This window comes from Saccostrea cucullata, unplaced genomic scaffold, assembly GCF_032062105.1.
Source record: "Saccostrea cucullata isolate Sc308-1 unplaced genomic scaffold, CSIRO_AGI_Scuc_v1 ctg987, whole genome shotgun sequence".
NCBI classification, from domain to species: domain Eukaryota; kingdom Metazoa; phylum Mollusca; class Bivalvia; order Ostreida; family Ostreidae; genus Saccostrea; species Saccostrea cuccullata.
In genome coordinates, this window is record NW_026925310.1 from 148,762 (window position 1) to 175,000 (window position 26,239).

The 26,239-nt window shown below is 33.8% G+C and overlaps 1 protein-coding gene and 1 long non-coding RNA gene across 2 annotated transcripts in view; both read right to left on the minus strand.

The window, feature by feature from the left end:
* Nucleotides 1–21,211, minus strand: part of LOC134268587 (putative leucine-rich repeat-containing protein DDB_G0290503) — a 31,362-nt gene extending 10,151 nt beyond the window's left edge. The window contains exons 1-6 of the mRNA XM_062750852.1: nucleotides 20,899–21,211; nucleotides 12,755–12,817; nucleotides 11,155–11,220; nucleotides 9,584–9,718; nucleotides 6,574–6,696; nucleotides 4,241–4,266 (exon numbers count right to left, since the gene is read on the minus strand). Of these exons, the coding sequence (XP_062606836.1) occupies nucleotides 4,241–4,266; nucleotides 6,574–6,696; nucleotides 9,584–9,718; nucleotides 11,155–11,220; nucleotides 12,755–12,817; nucleotides 20,899–21,088 (603 nt within the window). The 5' untranslated portion in view covers nucleotides 21,089–21,211. The remainder of the gene's footprint in view (nucleotides 1–4,240; nucleotides 4,267–6,573; nucleotides 6,697–9,583; nucleotides 9,719–11,154; nucleotides 11,221–12,754; nucleotides 12,818–20,898) is intronic.
* The window catches only part of LOC134268589 (uncharacterized), a 99,128-nt gene that overhangs the window by 38,887 nt on the left and 34,002 nt on the right, over nucleotides 1–26,239 (minus strand). The window lies entirely within an intron of this gene.

Here is a 26,239-nt window from a genome sequence, read left to right on the forward strand (position 1 = left end):
CATTCTTCACAAATGTTATCCTTGTGAAGAGACCTTTCATTGGATACCAACAACTTTGATCCTTTGACCTTGACCTTGGAGATTGATCTACTTTTGAAAAACTTTAACCTTGGCCATAACTTTTGTACAGTTCGGGTAAGGGCTTTCATACTTCACACATGTAATACTTGGTGCAAGACCTTTTATTGCATATAAAAAAAACTTTGATTCTTTGATCTAGACCTTGGAGTTTGACCTATTTTTAAATATGTTTAACCTTCTCCATAACTTTAAAACGGTTCGGTAAGGGCTTTCATACTTCACATATGTAATACTAGTGGCAAGACCTTTCATTGGATATTAAGAACTTTGACCATTTGACCTTGGAGTTTGACCTACCTTTCAAAAACTTATTCTTGACCATAACTTTTTGAACAGGTGGTGCTAGGGCTTTCATATTTCAAAATTGTATTTCTTGTGAGATGGCCCTACTTTGGATACCAATATAATTAATTTGCATTTGAGAAAAGTTAATTCTTCACTATTTTGACATACGATGTCATCAGTGTTTCACTTCTTTATAACTTTTAATTGAGAAGAGATAGGGCTTTCATATTTGATATGTACATTACCTGTGACAAGATTTGACAGAATATGTCATGAAAAAATGACATCCCACCCACAAAGACACTGAAAGCAGGGGACCACAATTCTTTGAATTTTTCAAAGTTGTTTTTGTAAAAATTTACTTTTGTTTATTAAATTTTGTTAAAATTATGTTGTAAATTTTTGTTTCCTTCATTTATGCAAGTTCTTAAAGTACATTACTCACATCTCAACATGCATCACCCATGTGTGGTTTGGTCCAGGTAGGGATAATAGTTATTTTGTAATTGACCTGCTCCAAAACATAAACCTGGTCATTTATCTGGAAAATGTAGGTCAGATCCAGCATCAGAAGCAGGTAGGGTATTTAGCTACTTTGGCTTACCTGCACAAAAAAACTTTAACCAGTTTACCAACTGGAAAATGTAGGTCAAATTAACTATCCAAACCAAGCCTGATAGTGTTCATCCCTACATGCGTCACCCATGCAAGTTTGGTCAAAGTAGGGATTATTGTTACTTGGGAATGGATCTGCATTTGTTGGCAAGGAGGGTACCCATTTTTGATGCCCATTATATAATTTTTTATCATTGAAATCCACCTGATCTTTTGTCTATAAAACAGGCATTGGTTGCTGGAAATGTCATACATTTCAGTGAATATTTCTTTGGGATTTTTAACAAGTTTTACGGCAGCTATAATGAAGCTTTTATTTTCACTCTAGTTTACTGATTCTTTACCATTCGTTTATAATGCAGTGTCTCGAAAAGCCCTTGTTTCCCAGCTTCTCACGATGAAACTATGTGATGAAAACTGGTCACATAAACTGTTATAAATTCATGAAAGATTCAATAATGAGAGAAACTGAAGTTTAATGTCATATGATATCTGTAATGTATGTTATATAGTTCAGGACATTATTTATTGAACAGCCCTCGTATTTGGGAATGTACCTGCTCATAAAACTTTATTTTTTACTGATTAGCTATAGACAAAATTATAGAAAGTATATCCATATTCAATGTAAATTATACAGAAACGTATTTTTGCTATTTATCTACATAAACTATGAAGAATTTGTCTCAAGGTTTGTTGATTGCTATGCTTAATTTTTCTCTATAATTATTATTAATTTAAATGGTATATACGAGGCTTGTTCGAAAAGTTCGTGGATGATGTTTACCTTCATTATATTACTCACAAGAAATTGAAATAAGCACAATATAATATGTTAAAATATTTGTTTTGTTGATGAGTGATGCTTCCATTTAACTTCATTTTAAAACTCGCGAAGCACACTTAACGGCAATGTAAAGTCAAAACATAGCGTCAAAAATTTCATTTAAAAAATACTATGCCTATACATTTTAACACAGTATAATTTAATGCCCTGTCCATCAATCCTTTTTCAGATACTTGACATTCATTTTTAGCTCTACTGGTCAGAGACCAGAAGAGCTTATGCGATGGTAATGCGTCCGTCGTCCGTCCGTCTGTCTGTCTGTCTGTCTGTCTGTCTGTCCGTCTGTCTGTCTGTAAACAATTTTTCAAAATGCTACTCCTCCTACAGTTTTGGTCTGATTTCAATATAACTTGGCACACAAGTAGACTACACTAAGATACATAATTCTGTGTATCGGTTTTTGATTTCGATGAACGGTGTTGCCGTGGTTACTAAAAATAGAAATTTCTGTGAAATTCTTTCAAAATGCTACTCCTCCTACAGTTTTGGTCTGATTTCAATATAACTTGGCACACAAGTAGACTACACTAAGATACATAATTCTATGTATCGGTTTTTGATTTTGATGAACGGTGTTGCCGTGGTTACTAAAAATAGAAATTTCTGTGAAATTCTTTCAAAATGCTACTCCTCCTACAGTTTTGGTCTGATTTCAATATAACTTGGCACACAAGTAGACTACACTAAGATACATAATTCTGTGTATCGGTATTTGATTTCGATGAACGGTGTTGCCGTGGTTACTAAAAATAGAAATTTCTGTGAAATTCTTTCAAAATGCTACTCCTCCTACAGTTTTGGTCTGATTTCAATATAACTTGGCACACAAGTAGACTACACTAAGATACATAATTCTGTGTATCGGTTTTTGATTTTGATCAACGGTGTTGCCGTGGTTACTAAAAATAGAAATTTCTGTGAAATTCTTTCAAAATGCTACCCCTCCTACAGTTTTGGTCTGATTTCAATATAACGTCACACGCAAGTAGACTACACATTGATACATAATTCTGTGTATCGGTTTTTAATTTCGATGAACGATGTTGCCGTGGTTACTAAAAATAGAAATTTCTGTGAAATTCTTTCAAAATGCTACTCCTCCTACAGTTTTGGTCTGATTTCAATATAACTTGGCACACAAGTAGACTACACTAAGATACATAATTCTGTTTATCGGTATTTGATTTCGATGAACGGTGTTGCCGTGGTTACTAAAAATAGAAATTTCTGTGAAATTCTTTCAAAATGCTACTCCTCCTACAGTTTTGGTCTGATTTCAATATAACTTGGCACACAAGTAGACTACACTAAGATACATAATTCTGTATATCGGTTTTTGATTTTGATGAACGGTGTTGCCGTGGTTACTAAAAATAGAAATTTCTGTTAAATTCTCTCAAAATGCTACTCCAAATAACAGTTTTAGTCTGGTTATAATGTAATGTGGCATGCAAGTAGACTACACTAAGAACATAAAGAGACTTAATCAAGGATCATTATTCTATTTATTGCTGTTGAAAAGTTTCAATTTCTAACTGCTAAAGTACTTTTCTCTTCCTTTGCTATAAGTACAAACCAGTAGAGCTTCAGTCTCGACAGAGACTTCTGGTTTTAGAATATTTTTCATTGTATAATTTCCTTTGTTAAGGTTTCAATTGCTTATATTACTCTGCTTTCACAGGATAAGCAACTCTGAAGCGCCTATGTTTCCCTTGACATTCAAACGTTTTAAAGTTTTTGTTCAGATTTTTTCAAGTTTAACCGTTTCTTCACAGGTTGTCCTCATCCGATATGAAGTCACTTTCGCTCAAATACTGCTTGTATTATGTGTTTTAACATCTACAATTCGCTTGTGACATTTTTTGTTATTCCTAAAACATTTTTAGAGTTTATTCAGGATTTTTCATGAGTAAACACAAAATTGCATCTTTATCTGCTGCTCTGTGACGTTCTAAAACGTCATCGTTTTTGTCAATTTTAATGAGGACTATATATCTTCTTATAATAATTGATTTCTTTTCAATAAAGTAACATATTAAGCCATGATTTGCAATACAAATCGATTAAACAATTCTTAATACGAATTTCTGATTTTCTTTTTTGCTCCATTTTATGTAGAATATGACTACAGGCATAATTATTTAGTGTATTGTTTGTAACTTACTAAATTTTGACCTGCTCCGCAATCTGAATTTTGCATCATTTAAATCAGGATACGTTTTGAATAAATCGTGATATTTTAAAACAAATTATACAAATCATTTGGATTTATTGTTGGAAATATTCTACCAAATTTGGATAACATATGATATCAAATAAAAAGATATTTTCAAACATCCCTCGTATATCATTTTTTCTGCATAAAAATGATAATTGATCATGAATATATTCTTATTCAATAAAATACTGTACCTGTTGCTTTGGGTCTGAGTCCTTGTCTGCAATGAAATCAATATCAGCAAAATTAAGTTTGTGATAAAATACATGCATGTACAGATGTATGTCTTTTCACATCTAAAGAAATGTATCATAATACAACAGATTTTCCTCGCATTGACCAAAAACTCACCCTGAATCTGAATGTTCGTTTCTTATTTAAGGGAGATACAAGGGTTAATTATAACAGAATCATACAATTCCTTTTTTCCCGATATTTCATACAATACTGGCATTGTTTAATAGGATTTCCTCAAAAGCCAACTTTTGCTCAGAATCTGTACTCTAGATTAGCATCAGCACACACACCCCTCTCCCCTTCCCTCTCATGACATTGGCAATTTAGTTGGATATTTATTCCCCAGAAAGAGACAAAATCAATATTATATACATGTACTTAGTAAACAATTGGCAAAAAATACTAGTATTTAAAGAGGCTATGGAGTCAACAAATTAGCCACCAGATATATAACCTCATTTTTTAGACATGATTTCTGAAGCTGGCTAACTATCATTTGACAAAGAAAAAATTCATAAATTTTAGTTTGAAAATTTGATCATTTTATTATATATTTATATGGAGCTCTTCTAAAGAGATAATTGTCTAAATGGCCACAACCACCCGGCCCCTCCTTTTGTTACCATGGCTACAGTTAAAAATTTATGCAATTGATTATATGTAAGTTGCATGATTTTTATAGAAACCAGTTTGACCAGATGCAGAGAATAATTAGACATTAAATGCTTCCAAACTGGTTGAGCAGTTACTGAGAAAAATAAGATTCAATGTTCAATTTTAATATTTTGCATGTTTCAATAGAACAGGCCACTATTTTGAAAACTATATTAGATGTTGACTGACCAACTAGATGTTTTGATTATAATTTTTGTTAAGTTTCAAATCTACAGCAAGAGCACCTTTAGGGAAATTATAGAAGGGATACTTCTAACAATCTATCACCCCCTCGCCCTTTATATATAATCTTTTTATTGAGGAGAATTGGCTCTGTGGAAATTACATTACTAAGAAATAGCACATAGTTATAGGCCCCTTCCCTTCTGGAAAATTGCATCTGGTGTGGGATTTCTCTTGGAGAATTTCTACCTGTAGAGAGTATTTTCCATAGATGTCGAGATTATTCTTTACAGACAGTTTTCCAGATTTTTTTCTTCTTACTTTTAAGAATAGCATAGACAGCAATGTTTTTATAACCAGATTATCTAGAACTAATCTAAGTTTGGTTAAACGTAACATTCTATTTAATGGGAAAAAAAATTAAAACCATAACTGTGTTGCCTATGTCACAGTGACTAACTTCAAACTAAATTGATCTGTTTTTAATGAGTGTTGTCTATGTCACAATCATATCAATCTGTTACCATTCAATTAAAAATGTACCATTTAAAGGCATTTATTTTAAAACTTTCATGTATTTGATTTTTTTCTAACAATAAGCAAATTAAATATCAAGCTTTAAGATTATTGACACTTATGACATTTCAGTACCACTTTATCACTATTCAATTTGTGGAGATTTTTCCTTTGAGATCCCTTCATATTACAGGAATTTTATTGCCTATATAATTATTATAAAGAATTATTATAAAGAATAACTATGCTTCAAGAATATAACAGTGCTTCAATTTTAAGAAATTTAGACATTTGATAAAAATAATTTTAGTTAAATCAATTAAGGGAGCAGACTGGGGTTTTATTGTTTGAAAACTACCATTGAGAAACTTCGTTTTTATACCATATATAACTTACATTGACTTCAGTGTACATGTCATGTTTGGGGAAAATCTACCGTCCAGATATTTTTAAGGGACTGTATCAACATATCTGACTCATTTTGGTTTTATATATTTGTCTTTGTCATAATGCTACAGATCCTGTAATGCAAAAAAGGTGCGATTCATGGCACAATATTTCTTGCACACTCTTGCGGAGAATTTCTCCACTTTCCAGCAGAGTTAGTTGATCATGTGTCCTTCATCCCCTTAACCAGGGCAAGACCATTAGATTCTCAGATATCAGCATAAATCTTCATGTAAATCAGCTATCTATTTAATTTAGGGATTGTTGAATTAGTCACAAAGCATTATGGAGTACAACAAGTATCAATACAAAGTCAGTCGTGTGGAAGAGAGAAGGGGGAACTTAAATTGTCCTTCAGAAATTCAGTTTCAATCCTTTTTTGATGTTAATGAAAGAAACAAAATTTTGTTTAAAGTTTGTGTAAAAGGGCGAAAATAAAGCGGGGTGAAAATAACCCAGGTGTATACAGTATTTTGTTTTTCAATAGTACCTGTTACAGTGTTATCCCCACAGCCTTCGTTCCACAAATTTCCAGGAAAACTCCCACTCCATTTAACTTTTTCAGGATCTTTTTTCTTTAGGACGATTTTCTCCGTGGTTTCATTTGTATACTCTAGATCAGCATAATTAGAAGTAAATAATACACTAGAGAAGAATTTGCATGTACTTATCTCAAGCAATTTAATTCATTTTCTCCAAACTATTTGCCCAAATGTTTAAATCAATACATGTATATGTATATTATATTAATTATTGTGTTATTTATGAAACTGATAAAGCAACAAGTTAAAATCTTGTTTAAATGAATTATAGTACATTGTAAACAAGACGCCCAGGGGTCACAGTGCTCACCTGAGTACATCAGCTAAGAAAAAAATCATATCATGATTTGGACGAACTAGAATCTACACTACCTGAGGATAATTCTACATAAATATTACTAATTATGGCTTTGAAGTACTTGAAAAGAAGATTTTAAAAGGTTTCCCTATATATTCCTATGAGAATTTTTGGTTGGCCATTTTGGCCCCACCCTACCCCTGGGGTCATGATTTGAACAAACTTGAATCTACACTACCTGAGAATAATTTCACATAAGTTTCATCTTTCCTGTCTCAGTGGTTCTTGAGAAGAAGATTTTTAAAGATTTTTCCTATATCTTCCTATGTAAAACTTTGATCGGCCATATTGACCCCACCCTACCTCCAGGGGTCATGATTGAACAAACTTGAATCTACACTATCAGAGGATGATTCCACATGAGTTTCATCTTTCCTGATGAAGTGGTTCTTGAGAAGTAGATTTTTAAAGATTTTTTTCGATATACTCCTATGTAAAACTTTGATCAGCCATTTTGGCCCCACCCTACCCCTGGGGGTCATGATTTGAACAAACTTGAATCTACACTATCAGAGGATGATTCCACATGAGTTTCATCTTTCCTGATAAAGTAATTCTTGAGAAGAAGATTTTTAAAGATTTTCTCTGATATACTCCTATGTAAAACTTTGATCAGCCATTTTGGCCCCACCCTACCCCTGGGGGTCATGATTTGAACAAACTTGAATCTACACTATCAGAGGATGATTCCACATGAGTTTCATCTTTCCTGATAAAGTAATTCTTGAGAAGAAGATTTTTAAAGATTTTCTCTGATATACTCCTATGTAAAACTTTGATCAGCCATTTTGGCCCCACCCTACCCCTGGGGGTCATGATTTGAACAAACTTAAATCTACACTATCTGCGGATGATTCCCTATGAGTTTAATCTTTCCTGGCCCAGTGGTTCTTGAGAAGAAGATTTTAAAAAGATTGTTCCTATATCTTCCTATGTTTAACTTTAATTGGCCATTTTGGCCCCACCCTACCCCTGGGAGTCATGATTTGAACAAACTTGAATCTACACTATTTGAGGATGATTCCACATGAGTTTCATCTTTCGTTCTTGAGAAGAAGATTTTTTAAAAGTGCCATTAATTTTTCTCAAATTCATAATAATCTCCCCTTGGGAAAGAGTGTGGCCCTTCATTTGAACAAACTTGGTTTCCCTTTACCCAAGGATACTTTGTAGAAAGTTTGGTTGAAATTGGCCCAGTGGTTCTTGAGAAGAAGACAAACATAGGTAATCAGAGATTACAGAGCTCACCTCAACGAATGTTGTCTTTAAGTAAGGCAAAGTCACACAATTAACCAACAAAAAGTGTACATTCCAAAAATGAAAATATTTAAGCAATTTTGATCTGATACTTTGAAATAGACCTACATAAACAATTTAAACTAGTTCTTCTTCATGAAAATGTAATCAAAATCCAGCATCTGAAGCAAATTTGAGAATTTTCATTTCTTGATGAAAACTTTAACCTATTCACTCAACCGCAAAATGTAGGTCAGATTCAGCATCCGAAGCAAGCTTGGTAGTGTGCATCCTTAGATGTATCATCCATGCAAGTTTGGTCAACATACGGCTTATAGTTACTTGGAAATGAGACCTGCACCAAAAACTTTAACCTGTTCACTCAACCACAAAATGTAGGTCAGATTCAGCATCCGAAGCAAGCCCGGTAGTGTGCATCCTTAGATGTATCATCCATGCAAGTTTGGTCAACATAGGTCTCATAGTTACTTGGAAATGAAACCTACACCAAAAACTTTAACCTGTTCACTCAACCGGAAAATGTAGGTCAGATTCAGCATCCGAAGCAAGCCCCGTAGTATGCATCCTTAGATGTATCATCCATGCAAGTTTGGTCAACATAGGGCATATAGTTACTTGGAAATGAGACCTGCACCAAAAACTTTAACCTGTTCACTCAACCGGAAAATGTAGGTCAGATTCAGCATCCGAAGCAAGCCCGGTTGTATGCATCCTTAGATGTATCATCCATGCAAGTTTGGTCAACATAGGTCTCATAGTTACTTGGAAATGAAACCTGCACCAAAACTTTAACCTGTTCACTCAACCGGAAAATGTAGGTCAGATTCAGCATCCGAAGCAAGCCCGGTAATATCCATCCTTAGATGTATCATCCATGCAAGTTTGGTCAACATAGGTCTCATAGTTACTTGGAAATGAAACCTACACCAAAAACTGCACCAAAAATGTTAACCTGCTCCAAAAACATTAACCTGGTCATTCCTTTGCTGAAATTGCAGCATCTGAAACTTTGACTGGTACAATGAAACACACTAGCAACATCTTCCATGCATGTCTAATCAATATAGGACATAGAAGTACTTAAAAAGAAAACTGCTCCAAAAAACTTAACCTTAACCTGGGACGCTGACGCCGAGGGTATTACATAAGCTCCCCCAACTTCGTTGAGGTAAGCTAAAAATGTGAAAAGTTAACAATTAATGACAACAACGATGATGACGAAGACGACGACAACAACAACAACGACAGACAACGGACAAATTTTGATCAGAAAAGCTCACTTGAGCCTTTGGCTCATGTGAGCTAAAAATTACCATTACCTTGTTTTTAAAATTGTTAATTACCTTTTTGATAGTTTTCTTGTTTATCCTCTTGTTTATCTTCCTCATCAGTAAAAGCAACAACTTCATTTGAAAAACCAGACATATTGTATCTTTCTTCATTTGATGCTGGCAATGAATTTTTCATTTCAGCCATTCCTGTTCAATTTCAAATAATGAATTTATTATCAAAATCATCCATATGTGCCTTTATGAAAATCCTGATGAATGTAAGGTAACTCTATATTTCAAAGAACATATGATAATTAATTTTTAAACAAAAGTTACTTGATGATGTATCAAAACTTGAACTTTCAAGGGAAAAGACATAAGTTTTATTGTGTAAAAACTGAGAAAATTTTATTTTAACGACGTTCGATCCTGATATTGAAAGTCTTTAACTTTTTTTGCCAAGTATATTTTAAGTTTCTACTTACATATCTTAATAAAAATTCAAATTAAAAAATGGGGGTCAATATGCTTCTTTTGGTGCTACAATACATTTAATATGACCTTCTTGCACTGAAATTTGTGTCTTAATTAAAAATTACATCTTCGACATTTTGCCTGCAATGTTTTTATCCAATTACAGCAAGAAACAAAATGAACTCCAAGTCTGTTTAAAAAAAGACACTTTAAAATTGTAACTAAGAAAAAGTTTCAAATTACTTCGCATAATCAATTATTTGACCTTTCTGCACTAATAAAATGTGATTTTTTTGGCATTGAAAATTTAATAAGCATGAAAATTATTTTAATGTCAAAACTTTTCCTGAATTTAAGCAAATAGGTCAAAGTTATCTTGAATATTTAGAAAAGAACATCAAAAGTGGGGGCATATGATGTTAATTTTCAGATATTACTAAAAAAAAGTGTCAATTTTACGTTAAATTTGGCTCAATTTTCCCCCGTGTTTTCAGAATATTTTTACTATATATGTCACACTTTGTTGATAGAATTCATAAGAAATAATTAAATAGATATTTCAGAACCAGCATGACACATTTTACCGCAAAAAACAGCTTCGTGTGCCACCAGCATGGAAAAATAGGAATCCAAAATAAAGAGTACTGTTATAGTTCAAAATGGAAAAACTGATGATTTTCTTCTAAAAAACCTTCCGTCACAAAATATAGTCCCTAGTTTAATTCAATTTGAATGGACTTTAATTGCGGTTTTTTTCATTGAATATAGTTCAATTTGCATTGTAGAATTCAGATTTAATGTTAGAATTTAAAATGATGCAGAATTTTATAAATAAAGGACATGACCAAAATCCACTCAAAAACTCAGGATCTAACGTCCTTAAATTCTTAAAGTTACTTGCCTTAAGTTCAGTTTATATTAATTTTAATTTATCAAAAGGCGAACTTGTGATGACAAAATTTAAAAATTTTCAGAGTAAAAAGACTTCATATTGTAAAAAAAAATACATGTAGGTGAAAAAGGAATTTTGATTATTTTAATTTTTTTTATTTGAATTGTGTTATGAGTATATATACACTTGATTTTACTATAAACATCCTATAACTCATACATTAATATCGACAAATTCAGACTTTAACTTGAACCTTCTATTTCAATTTTTTAATTACCCGATAAACAACTTTCCTTGCCTTTAGGATTTTTTTCATGTAATTTTTCCATGTTGCCTTGCTGTGCTTTCAATTTAAAAAAATATATATTTTTAATTTCAATTACAGGGTATAGTAATTTCATGGATATTTCTTCCTAATACTACTAGCTGTTACATTTTACACAGCAGCCTAATCATCTTTTGACAAAATTCTGTGCACATGGTGCAGCGGTGTATGGGAAATTACGCTGACAAACTGTTCATCTCTATATTCAAGATACATGGCCAAAAATCTAAGTTGAAAAGTGCCGAAATTCCCGGAAACAATAAAGGAATCGGAATTTCCTTGTAAAATGCACATCTACGCATTGTGTCCTAAATAATTGCGCCCCGTGGGGATCCGGGTTAGAATAGGTCCTCAGTACCCCCTTGCTTGTTGTAAAAGGCAACTAAAGGGGGCGGTCCTTCGGATAAGACCATATAAGCCGAGGCCCCGTGTCCCAGCAGGTGTGGCACGATAAAGATCCCTCCCTGCTCAAAGAACGTAAGTTTCAAGCATAGGCCTAAATATGCTGCCCTTCACCGACAATGGTGACGTCTCCATATCAGTGAAATATTCTGGAGACGGACGTTAAACAGTATACAACAATCAATCAGTCTAAATATGTGCAAAGTCTGACCAAATTTTTTGCAGCGGTTTATGAGGAGTTGAGCTGATAAACTGCTCATCTCTATATTCAAGGTATGGCCAAAAATCTAAGTTGAAAAGTGCCGAAATTTCCCCCAAAAATAAAAGAATCATAATTTTCTGGTAATGTGCTCATCTACATATTGTGTCCTAAATATGTGCAAAGTTTGACCAAATTTTTTGCAGAGGTTTATGAGGAGTTTTGCTGACAGACACCACTTTTTAAAAACATTTTCGTATTGACACTAAGGGCCACATGGGAACTCGGTTTATAAATACAGTATCATCCAAAGGACTGCTCTATACATTTCGCAGTGAGATTTAAATCAGCAATATAAGGATCAACTCCTTACTCTATGACTGGAGAGTTGTCGCTCTAAGTCCTGTGCCATGCAGGCAACTAACTGGTTTGCAAACGTTACAAACTGATTCATACAGACTGGTAATGGAGTTTTATGAAGGCCGGGACTTACTTTTACATTTGAAAGCTGACTTTTACATTTTAGTAATTGGAGTTTATCTCTGTTTAAATTGTAAAAGTCAGTTGTCGATTGTAAAAGTAAGTCTCTTCATAAAACTTCAATACAAGCTTACTTTAATATTTTTTAAAGAAAATATTCTTAAATTTTCGGAAAACACAAATATTTAAGTTTAATGAAGACAATCTATATCCTAAGGCAATGATGGAAAATGGCCAAATCAGCAAATCTAAGTTAAAAATGTGAACGTATTCGATGAACATCTATCACATATGTCTGATAAGTTTTTGGCTTGGGTGATAAAAAATTACCTGCTCCAGAGAGTGTAAATTGACAATCACAACAAAAAGCAATATTGAATACTGGTATATAATCAGCTCATTATTGGGTTCTCAAATCCATGACGTGTGTATTGATATACTGTAAATTTAAATTAAAAAAAAACAACATACTTTTATCTGATTCTTGTATGGGCATTCCAAACTCCTCATCATCTTCAACCTCATATTTCAACTCTACAAAGAAGAAAGTCAATCATACAAGTATGTTACATGCATATAGTTAATAGCTTATAATATTTTCATAATGAAGATGTTGAAATTTATTATATGTCATTCTATGAAGAAGAAAAAAATGTATAAGCCCAAAGGCCAAAACCAGTCACATTACTCCTCATGAATTAAAAACATTTTTTACAGATTTCTTTCCTCTAATAAAAGATCTTAATATTAAACAAATTAAAAGGCCCATGTGCCATAATGCTTGTCTAAATGGCTTTGATATTGCGGTTCTTCACCATATTTTACTACGTTGAAATAACTTTTGTGACCCCACCTTACACTACGGGATCATGATTTAACCAATTTAGAGTATACACTACCCGAAGATGATTTCGTATATTAGTTTTATCTTTTCTTGAACGGTGGTTCTTGAGAATATTTTTAAATAATGAATTATGCATTTCTATGAAAAACATTATCAATATGAAGACCACCTTTTACCAAAATTATCTAAATGTAATGAAGTGTAGTCATATGCAAAGCAAATAAAATCATTCAAAAGTTGTTTTCTTGCACTTGGTTAAGGGTGGTCCTAGGCAACAATTTGTCATTCTTCAGGGGGATACCTCAATATTTACTATATACTCAATATAAACTGAATAATTTTAATATCTATCAAATGATGGTACTATTAATATTTAAATATCATTTTTGTATGATTTAGTTTAAGGTAGGTATAAACTTGAATTGTATCAAATGACAAAAATTAGGTTAAACAATGTATTGAATAAATCACTACTACAGTAGGTAAAAAATGACTATCAAATGCGCTATGGCTCTTTTACTGATAATGTTTGATAATTACTGATACGGTGCTGTTCTTGCTGATAATTACTGATATTTACTGTTATTAAGGTCTTCTGTTTCCAACGGAAGACCTTCTACTGATTCTGTTGGTAAAGATTATTATTCTTTTTTTTCTTCTGCTTCCTAGACCGCATCTTTGAAGCCTCATATCTCACTCATTTCTTAACGGATTTCGCTCAAATTTTCAGGTTATAGACGTATATAAACTCTATCAGAATGCCGACTAAAATTTCAAAAAGTCACTTCCGGTTTTGAGTTATTTCCCTTTAAACAAAAATTTATAGGCTTTCGTTTCCAGACAAAGGCTCAGAGACGGCTAAAGCTGGAGCAGAAATTCTACTGATTTTAGATAATAGAAGGATTGAAGTTGTGCACATTTGTTTTTGTTTTTCGATTTCTCTATTCAAAATGGCGTTATATAGGGGTCAAAAATTAAAACGCTTAAAAGAACCAAAAATTACATATATTTTGCTTCTTATCTTCTAAACTAAAAATATTTTGCTAAAATGTATTGAACATAATTTGTGCAGAATTAGAAGATCTTTCAAATGATATGTCGGAAAAATGGCTGACCCCTAAATTAAGGGATCTAGAGGGGCCAAAAGATTTTTCCAGATATCTCAAAAAGTATTGAGAATTTTATATACATCAAAGAAGCAAAGTTGTTGAAAATGTCTAGCTTAATCTAATGGAGTCGTCAAAATACGTCCAGCGTCGTCACTTCCTGCCAAACCGGAAGTAGTCGGAAAATGCGTATATTTGCCGTTTTTGACAAGTTTTTGGGCAACATATGTCTCTGGGAGCTTAAAAATTAATTTTTAGTGCGTCGTCGTCACTTCCGGTCAAACCAGAAGTATCAAAAAATGGCTTATTTTTGCATTAATTTACATAGCTTTAGAGGATTCAAAGCATTTTTGGGCGTTATTTCTCATTTTTGTTAAAATGAAAGCTACTTCCGGTCAAACAGTACGGAAGACCTACTTGTTGCTTTGCAACGAGCTTTGCTCTAGTTATTACTGATGTTGCTGATAATGTTAGTTGTTTCTGATAAATACTGATAATTACTTTCGTCTTTACTGTCGAGTCTGATAAATACTGTTGATATGATGTCGTTGCTGAAATTTACTGATAATTACTTAGGCCACTTTTTAAGCTGGGAAGGGGCTAAAATAGAATTGAGGGTTATAAAAATACTAGTCTACTTTCTTTTAATTAAACAATCATGACGGCATTTTCATATGACAACAATAACATTGATCTCAATTCATTACTACAATACGGTTGTGAAAATGTTGACAAATTATAATAATAATTTAAATGAAATCTCTTCAGAGTACAGTAGGCAAATGTTTTCTACAAAGCTATGAAGATAGTATAATTTATTTGTAAGCATGATGAATGGAATTGTTTTAACTCGATCAACTGGTAAAGAGAGGACAAAATGTTCTTTTTACAAAAGGCCTTTCATAGACTTTTTTTTCTTAAATATATTTATTTTTAGATCTTCCCAGAATATAACTCTTCTGCTTGTATATGTACAAGGTACACATTGCGCAATCGGAAAATGGGGCTGATTAAAATTTAGATCCCAAGTGTAAGTCCAAAGGTACAACGTGATGTGTATATGTAATTTTTGATGTTTATGGTTAATTAAATTCTATGACACAAATTCATCTGAAGAAACTTGAATCCCCTTCACCTACGTATACTTTGTGGCAAGTTTGGTGGGAATTGGCCAAGTGGATCCTCAGAAAAGTCGAAAATGTAAAGTTTTTATAGATGGACGGACAAATAGATAGAGGGACGGACGACGGACAAAACATGATCAGAAGATGAATATGTGAAAAATTTACGACGACAAAAACAACGATAAAGGACAAATTTTGATCACAAAAGCTCACTTGAGCCTTCGGCTAAGGTGAGCTAAAAAGCTAATAGATGGACTGACGGACAGGCATGAACGATATTATACACATCTCACATGACCTTGAGGGTGACATTTTATATATATTATCGAGGGCAGTATACCATAATATTTGCCCCAATGTTACAGGAAAGCCCTGGAGTGTTATGTCGCCCGATGCTTTCCTGTCACCGAGGACATATTCTGGTATTGCTGCCTGAGAATTAAGCCATGGAATATATGGTATATAACATTGTTAAACATTAAAACAAAATCGATCATCGAACATATTTATTGAACACTATGCATACATGTACGTTGAATATACATGTAATTCCGAAATATCCCGTCCTGTGTCATGGCAGAAATTTTTTCGGTATGCTTACACTTGTGTTGATAACCTTTGCTGTATTTAAGGACCCTCTCTAAACCAGTACAAAATATTTTTTGGATATTGGGAAAAATTTATTGCATAAAGGAGCTAATTATATTGTGCGTATCTATCTAATTTTTAATGCATGGTGCTTGGCATTTAACCCCTAAAAAATGTTCAAAGACAACACAGTATCAGTGAATAGATATGATCGCTGTTCTTTACTTCAGTAGAGAAAATACATGTAAAAAAAAAATACATGTAAATAACACGCTCAGTTAATTTATCCTGGCCTTTTAAAATGAAAAGAATACCGTAATTTCCGGGTTATAGGTCGATACTTTTTTTCTCAGAACTGCTGGGGTCGCCCAATATACGAATTCGACCTTTCTAAGGCTCAAGTTTATGAAAAATGTCCCAAAATCAGTAAAATTTACGTAAATTTCAGAGCAAATTTGTGCCACTTCCGTAACTTTTTTGATTATTTTCGCAAAAAAATTAATGCATAGGTAAACAATAAAATATTTATTCTATAGCTTTCTTACAAAATAAATTCCATTAAATATCCGTTGATGACAAAGGAAAAAACTGTGCTTTATCAAGTTAATAATTCCTCAACGTGTTATCTATTGCCATCATGCGGTAGCCATCTTGTGAAGTTAGGAAGTCTCTACCGTTTACTAAAAGTAAAAGTCGCTACCGTTTACTAAAAGTAAAACCGCAACTGTATCAAAATTTAAAATACGGAAAAATTTTCAAGATCACAAGTGTTGTGTTTTACCATTAATTAGTAGATTGATAACTTGAAATACCGGGTAGTATTAATTTTTTTTATATAACCCAGAAATTACGGTACTTGAATTGATTATAAATTGAGAAATATTGTTTTTTAGAATTTTTTTTTAAAATTAACTTCTAAGGGCAGATCACTCTAACTGACTGAGGAAAAATACCTTAGAATCAGAAATCTTTAGTGTACAGTGTAGAGAGGTTTCTTAAGGAATTTCCTCCTCAATTAAATTATGTAATTCCTCTCAAAGAAACAAATAGGAGACGATATCCTGACTTTTTAATTTTTCGCGGAACTGTTTATATTTGCTCAACAACTGCTTCTGTGAATTTCGAACTTAATCTAATTAAAATAAGATCTTAGATGCGCTCCAGTTTGATCACTACACAAAGATCTTCTTTGTGTAGCAATCAAACTGGAGCAGATCAAAGTTCTTATTTTAATTAGATTGGATAAAAACATTATATTTGTTATATAATTGGAAAACTTCTTCAAAAATGTTATATTAAATTATACTCCCCTCTAAAGATGCTCGTATTAGAACAAGAGGCCCATGGGCCACATCGCTCACCTGAGAAGCTTTGTCCATTCTGCTTTTTACCAGATTTCCCCCTTGTTATACATAATGCATCCCCACCCTACCCCACTGATCATAATTTAGACATTTTGAAATCTACACTACCCCATGATCCCTCCATGGGCACATATGTTTCAGCCTTTTGGCCCATTGGTTCCTGAGAAGATTTTCAAAGATTTTTCCTATATATTTCTATATAAAACTTTGATACCCCATTGTGGCCCAGCCCTTCCCCTGGGGGTCATGATTTGAACAATTTAGAATCTACACTATACCAGGATGCTTCCACATAAGTTTCAGCTTTTCTGGCCCAGTGGTTCTTGAGAAGCTTTTCAAAGATTTTTCCTATATATTTCTATGTAAAACTTTGATTCCCCATTGTGGCCCCACGCTTCCCCAGGGGGTCATGATTTGGGCAATCTAGAATCTACACTATACCAGGATGCTTCCACATAAGTTTCAGCTTTTCTGGCCCAGTGGTTCTTGAGAAGAAGATTTTCAAAGATTTTTCCTATATATTTCTATATAAAACTTTGATTCCCCATTGTGGCCCCGCGCTTCCCCCGGGGGTCATTATTTAAACAATTTAGAATTTACACTATACCAGGATGCTTCCACATAAGTTTTAGCTTTTCTGGTCCAGTGGTTCTTGAGAAGAATATTTTCAAAGATTTTTCCTATATATTTCTATGTAAAACTTTGATACCCCATTGTGGCCCAGCCATTCCCCTGGGGGTCATCAGGCGCGTAGCTGCTGATACGCAAGTACGCAAGTGCGTACACATCATTTTCAAAAAAAAAAAAAAGGAAGGAAAAGAAAAAAAGAAAAAAGAATAAAAAGAAAGAGAGAGATTTATTTGGAGAAAAAGAGGCACTATCTGTCTTTCAAATTAGTTTACGTCTTATTTTTTCTATTCAAATTTTGTTCAGAATATCGTTATAATCCAGTCTTTTATAAATTGAATTCCAACATTTTTGAGTAAGAAAATATTGTTGAATCAAATTTTCAACTTTTAATCTGCGTAATCCTGATTATCCAAACAAATACATGTATTTGATGAAGGAAAGCGATCTAAGTTATATTGATCTAAAGAAAAAGTTACAAGGGTCTTGGACGACTATACAAGAATTTACGTTGAAGTAATGAATAAATATCGATAAAGTGGCAAAATGGCAAAATTCAAATTACTTAACAAAGTAAATAAAAATATAGATTATTTAAGAAGATCTTCTTTTACTGATGTTACCAGTTTATAGAATTTAAGTACTCCCACATTGTTTAAGCTAACAGAACATAAAGGACCACACACCCCTTTATATTTTGAAATACTTTATAACTCCAATGATAACTTATTAAATTACTTCTTGTCACACTTGGAAACTTTTTTTTTTTTAATACCAATATATTCGTAAATTAATTTGATTAAATTATCCTTCTCTTCTTGAAATATCCATGGAAGTATAACTTAGCTAAGTGTTTGCTTGAGAAAAGAGATGTAGAATGATTTCTTTTAAAGGAAAATGACTGAAACATTTCGTAAAATCCAGGAGCTTCCGGGGGCTTTGCCCCCTGGCCCCCCACCAGGGCTTCGCCCTGGACCCACTGGGGGGCTTAGGGCGGCCCCCAGACCCCAGAACATTTTCTGCGTACACTTCATTTCAATGCTGGCTACACGCCTGGTCATGATTTGAACAATTTAGAATCTACACTATACCAGGATGCTTTCACATAAGTTTCAGCTTTTCTGGCCCAGTGGTTCTTGAGAAGAAGATTTTCAAAGATTTTTCCTATATATTTCTATATAAAACTTTGATTCCCCATTGTGGCCCCGCCCTTCCCCCGGGGGTCATTATTTAAACAATTTAGAATCTACATTATACCAGGATGCTTCCACATAAGTTTCAGCTTTTCTGGCCCAGTGGTTCTTGAGAAGAATATTTTCAAAGATTTTTCCTTTATATTTCTATGTAAAACTTTGATACCCCATTGTGGCCCCGCCCTTCCCCCGGGGGTCATGATTTGAACAATTTAGAATCTACACTATACCAGGATGCTTTCATATACCGTATAACGGGTATTTTCTGCGGTTGGAAATTTTTGCGATTGAACCCCTAAAAGGTAGCAAATTAATTTTTGCTTTTTCAATTTCTGCAGTTGCACTATACCGCAAAAATTTATTTACGGGGTACAGTATAGGATCATCAAACTCTAAGATTTATTACAACACTGCCATGATTACGTTTTGTAAATTCACTCAGGCACATGAATGAAAGGTGCATGAGAACAGGTATTACGCTATTATACTTGATTAAACTACTACAGCTTTTAGTTCCTCTTTGTAAAATTATGCCTAGTCCCAAATGAAAATAATTATTTTTGTAACAGTACTAGTCCTCTCAAACAACAATTAAAATCATTATTCTAACACCGTAGATGTTAATTTTATATGTTCTATCAAAATAATTTAAATAAATTTATAAATAACGATAATTAATGCCTCCAAGCCATATTCTAAATAACATGTACACTTAAAATTAATTGCTATCAAAATTAAATCGGGATTTTCATCCTAAGCTAAAACAAACAGTTGCATAATTAACCACCTCAAAAATCACAAGTGTCACGCGCATTGAGGCGTAACTAATACTGTCAGTCGTCTGATTTGAATAAATTCACGAGACAAGCCATGTTGTATACACAAGCAGTTATTTTAATTACGGTCTCAAAACAATTCACAGGATTAATATTGAAAATGTGGAGAATAAGAAAGAAAAATTGCCATATTTCATATGTGGCTATCACGGAGTTTCGATATCACCCGAATTTTCTCGCTAATGAAGACGCGTCCACGCATGAGTCCGCAGAAACACCACTTATTATACTTGAATGTTTGAATACATGAAGTCATATTAAAAAATTTTGCGATTGTAATTTTTGCCGATTTGTTCTATCCGCAAAATTCCGCAAAAATTGGACAACCGCAGAAAATACCCGTTATACGGTAAGTTTCAGCTTTTCTGGCCCAGTGGTTCTTGAGAAGAATATTTTCAAAGATTTTTCCTTTATATTTCTATATAAAACTTTGATTACCCATTGTGGCCCCGCCCTTCCCCCAGGGGTCATTATTTGAACAATTTAGAATCTACTCTATACCAGGATGCTTCAACATATGTTTCAGCTTTTCTGGCCCAGTGGTTCTTGAGAAGAAGATCTTTTAATGACCCAACCCTATTTTTGTCTTTTCTTGATTATCTCCCCTTGCGAGGGGATATGTCCCTTCATTTTAACAATTTAAATTCCCTTTTACCCAAGGATGCTTTGTACAAAGTTTGGTCAAAATAGGCCCAGTGGTTCTTGAGAAGAAGTCGAAAATGTGAAAAGTTTACAGACGGACAGACAGATGGACAGCTAGACGGACAGACAGACGGAAGGGCGACGGAAAAAATGTGATCAGAAAAGCTCACTTGAGCCTTCGGCTCAGGTGAGCTAAATATGACAGACACATTTGACACAATATAAACAAAAAAGCTCCATTTCGCCTTTAATGACTCAAGTGAGCAAACAAACATTACAAACAACATTTACCGTTTATTTTCTCCTCGATCGGAGCAAGTCTAGTTTCAATCTCTTTAATTTCCTCCTCTATTTCTTTGCATTTTGCCATGGGATTTGAAGATCTATTTTCAATAAGTGTCATTTCAACTTCCATGTCGGATATATCTTTTTCTGCATAATATATTCTGCCTTTTCCACAAAGATTTGTCATGACACGCATAAGTTCATCCACCGTCAATTGTAAATCTCTTATTCGCTTCTGAAAATTTGAAGGGAAAAACAATAAAAAAAATTAAATCAAAAAGTTTATCAAATACTTTTTTGTGGCACATGATTATTATCATCAATAGTATACACAGTGGTAAACATTATTTATTCATCATGTAAAAATTGATAAATACATTTAATTTTTTTCACTTTTTATTATTTGCAAAAGGAATACAGTTTTGTGCAAACTGACACAAAATTTCATGTAAATTATTTAGGCTTTTTGTTACTCTTAAACCCAAAAGATATATGCAACATTTATACTTTTTTTTAAAATATAAGAAAATATATGAAAACTAGGTACTGTGAGCAAAGAGCTAACTAAATGATACCCCTGCCTCCCATATAAATATAACGAGAAACACAAAATATGTATCGGATCAAAAAGTAAACAAGAGGCCCACGGGCCTTATAGGTCACCTGAGTATCATGTAACAACTTTCCAGCGATTGTATTTGGTTCGTGTTTTAATCCAAAAGCCATGAAATTCACAAATTTTGAAGAAGGCACCATTGCTTATCAAAGGGCAAATTTCAAAGCATTAATTTATTTTTAGTCAAAGTACCCCCCTGGTACCCCTGACCCAGCGTCTCTGAAAGTATCTATTTTGAAAGAGGCCCCTTTCTTCATTATAAGGCCAGCATTTTTTTTGTTTAGGTTTAGTTATGAGCATGAGAATAAAAAAGTCCCAAAGGAGAAGGAAATCAAAATTTTTTTTTGATAAATCAATTATTAACATTTGTACATTCTTTTTTTATGCTATTATAATAGGCTCCTTACCAATGGACACATAATGCTTACAAATAGGAAAGTAAAACATTTAATTGCTTATTTCATCATCTGCCAGTTTGGGCCAGTTATATAAATTTTGTGATGTTGGTCAAAATATATTTTAAAAAATCAAGTCTTTCAATATATCTTCATTTTTTTTAATATGTGTTAGCTAGGTGAATGTGTAGACATTGTTCTAAAATTTAATCCTATCATAAAACAGACAGGGGGTATTGCGGGTGTAGGGTGAACATTTTTTCAATCAAGTGTAAAATAATTTTTCTGGCTGATACAAATAATACTACATGCCTGTATATATTTGTATATTCTTGCCTTAACAATTTCTTCCTCAAATGGACTGAACTTCTCCCATAGTTTTATTCATTACATCTGATGCATAAGCAACCCTTTTCTGAAGAATGATGCTTAGACTGTAAGCTGTAACAGAGACCTAAACAATGTTGCTGCCCGCTGGCAATATGCAAAAGCTACCACGGGCAGTTTAAAACCTGGGGGAGGAAAATAATTTACAGACAGATACTTTTAAAACGAATACATAATTATCTCACCAGCATGTCATTGTGCAACAAAGACGTCAGCATTTTATTTGTCCTTTGAACAGGTGAAACTTTTTGAATGGCATGTAACGGACCTGAGCTGCTTGGATCTCACACACAAGTACTTTAAATGCCTACGCGGGAATAACCCATGTAGTATTCTGATGATTAACGAGAATAACCCGTAAATAAAGATCTCCTATAATAACACAAGAATTACCTGTGTTTGGACTCGTAAATAACTACGGGGAAGTTAAATGATAAGCCTTATTTAAAGTTTACAAATTTATTCAATAAATAAAAGTCACAATATGTATTAATTAATATTCAATTACAATAAAATTCAATGGAAGTCGGGAATCACCCAAATTCACAATGAATTGCTACACTAACACAACCTTCGTATTACGTTAATACGATAAAAGGGGGGGGGGGCGCACTAAACGAGAATGACCCGAATAGTGAGTAATAAATACTATAGAAATACCTTAGAATAACCAAAGTATTTCTGAAAGAATCTACACAATCTATAAAAGCTATTTAAAGCAAGAAATTTATCTCTATAATTTCTATATCAAATCCTAGCCTTAATTCCTGCTTGAATATTCCAATAAACGCAACTAAATTATCAATTTAAATTGATTGAATTCCTAAATTCTATCAAAGATAAACAATTATTTACACGGAAAGACTTCAAGACTCACTTTCAGTCAAACCGTAACAAAATTATTTAATCGTTTAATATCGAGATTAACCCAATATAAACGTCCTACAATAAATACTAGTAATTTATAAGTGAAACGAGATTAACCTGTATTCACTCTAAGAAAAATTGATGAATTAATTCAAAAATTACTAAATTCCTAATGAAAAATGCTAAGAATCAAATAAACAACCGCTAACCTCAAAATCTAAATGCCGAGTCCACCGGCAGTTCTTATCCTCTGCTTATATAGCTCTGGAGAGTCCCCCCGGAAACCCACGCGCTTCCCTAGGGACGACCGGCAGATCTCCGGTACCACCGGCAGTCACCGGCAGCCACCGGCAATAATCATTGTCAAATAATGTTTAACAATAACAATAGATAATCAACATAAAAAATATGACAATCATAATATAAAACATTTATACAAAATGACAATATTCCCTAAGTATTAGATTTCGATAAAAATGCTTAATACAGAGAAATTACAATTAGAATCGGGTGTGACATTCCACAAAATAATCATCATGATGGCGGTTTCTATAAATAAAGTTACAGAGTCAGAAACGATATTTACAACAAATCTAGCGTATTACAATACTGATATTAATCCAGGATAATAAAATTAGAATCATAAGATCATGCTCTTCTCGATATGTAAGTACAGTGAATCATAATAAGAAATTGAACCGTTTATACGATCTACAAATCATAGTATCAAATCAATGTACAGGGTAACATGAAATCTATATAAAACGATCTGCATCATTGTCACAATCGTGACATTTTCCCCCTCTTAAAAACTTTGGTGTCCTCACCAAATTCTTAAGATAAAAAACAACAATATTTGTCAATATACATACAACACATTTCTCCATCAATAATAAATTAACATTAAAAAATGTACACTAGACAAAGTCATACATAATTTCCTCAGTTTCCCAATCCTAACATACTTCAATTGTTAGAAATTTTTCTTTTAATATACAACAATAAAAACAAAATTTAAAAAATGCATATACCTAAACTCTGACCATACTTACACCACATTCTAACTAAATTTCTTTACTGAAGACTTCAACGCTGGTCTGCTAGCCATTGTCAAAGGTCTTGTACGCGGATTTTCCATCACCATCTTGAATCCGATTCACTTTTGTGAAAGGTATTTTACAGCCATTCATGGCAATGAAACTGTCATTCAAATTGATAACTGCAGGCCCAAATTGACTGTCCAACAAGATGTCCATACCTAAGAGGCATTCATCTTCTATTCCGGCAACAATTATTTCCCTTTGAAATGCTAGATTTCCTAACTGCACTGCAAATTCAGCCTTCCCTAAAACCTTAAGTGGATCTCCATTGACCGCTACAAGGCTTGAAGATTCCTTTAACTCTGGTCTTCTGTTCCCGGGGAGTCTCCAAAATATTTTGTCGGATAATATAGTTCTTGCAGCCCCCGTGTCTGCTGTGAACTCCACTTTTATCCCTTGAATCGTTCCCTGAACGTAAATTCCATCTGCCTTGAGGAGCTGTCTCCTAATGTACTCCCTCTGAGCACTCAGTTCCTCTTCCCTTGAAACGTCCCTGACGCAAGGCTGGAATTTCCCCTGGTTTTCAATTTTCTCCCCTGATTCATCTAAATTTCCACTTAAAATAGGTTCAGTTAAAATTTTACAGTCATTTTGGCCTTTGTCACTTTGGGTCGTCTCTTGGCCTCCGGAGCTGACCCTTTCTAGTTTAAAAGTTTCTCTTGTTTGTCTCCGCAATCGTTATCCAAGTCTACATTCCATCTAGATTGATGACTTGGTTGAAATTCTGGTGCTTCACTGCCTTCAGGTGACATGGTACTTGTAGCTTGGCTTTGGTTCGTCTTTGGCTGATTATTTTCACTTGGTAAAAATGACATAGTTTCCTCTTGATGTTTCTTGTACTGTGACCTCTGTGTCCTGTGAAAATTTCTATTCAGGCACTCTCGGGCAAAATGTCCGGGCATGTAGCAAATGAAGCAATTCCCCTTTGTCTTCTTCACGGAATTTGTATTTCCCTTCACAGTATAGTGATCGTCTCCCTTTCCATAAGGCTTAGCCTGTCTAATAGGGCGTCTCTCTTCATTTGTGTTCATATTGGAGGTGACTAACATGTAAGCAGCTACCTGCTGTACTGCCTCTTCAATTGTTGATGGTTCTTTGTGTAATTCAATGTACTGCCGTGCCTTTGAATCCCATAAACCTTGCAAAAATTTTGAAATCAGGTCTTCCTGTCTGGTGCTGGCATCTCTACTTGGGTGAGCCCAGTCATAAAGATGCTTAATGTCAGCAGCATACTCTTCAAGACTTTCATCTTTTCTTTGCCTTTTGTTGTTGAATTGAGTTTTGTACACTCTCTTATTTTCCAGTGTTCCAAATCTGGATCCTATTTCTGCGACTAAGGTCTCATAGTTCCCTATAGTCTCCTTCTTCAGCTGACCAAAAACAAAATCAGCTGCAATTCCCTGTATTCTTGGTAATATCTATTGTAACTTCTCTTTAGCAGTCCACTCGGCCAACTCGGCTACAGACTCGAAGCGATTCAGCCAAACTCTCCATTTCTCGGAACCTGTGTAAGGCGGAAGCTTACAGTCAAGCTTGTGGCTATCTGACTTCTTCGACTCGAACAAATCCCTTGTGGCAATTGAATTGACAGATTGCTCCTTTTCAGACTGTTCTGAATCTTCATTTGATTCCTCATGATTGCTTTCCTTGGTTTCTGTCTCTGACTTGTTATTGTTTGAGTTGATTCTTGATATTTTAGGTTTCAGCTTGCTGTTTGTAGTATGGCTGTTCACTTGTCCGAGATTTCGGGTAGTCACTTCCATCATATTCTGCATGGCTTTCATTGTCTGGTCGCTTACTTGTCTGAGAGTCTGAGTAGTTGCTTCCATCATATTCTGCATGGCTTTCATTGTCTGGGTCATCTGTTCCATCATTAGCTTCATAGGGTCTATAAGAGAATTATTCTGTGATGACTGTATAACTGGTTCTGACAGTTCTGTGTCTGTAGGGATTATCTCCCTTTGCTGACGTACAGTCCTTTT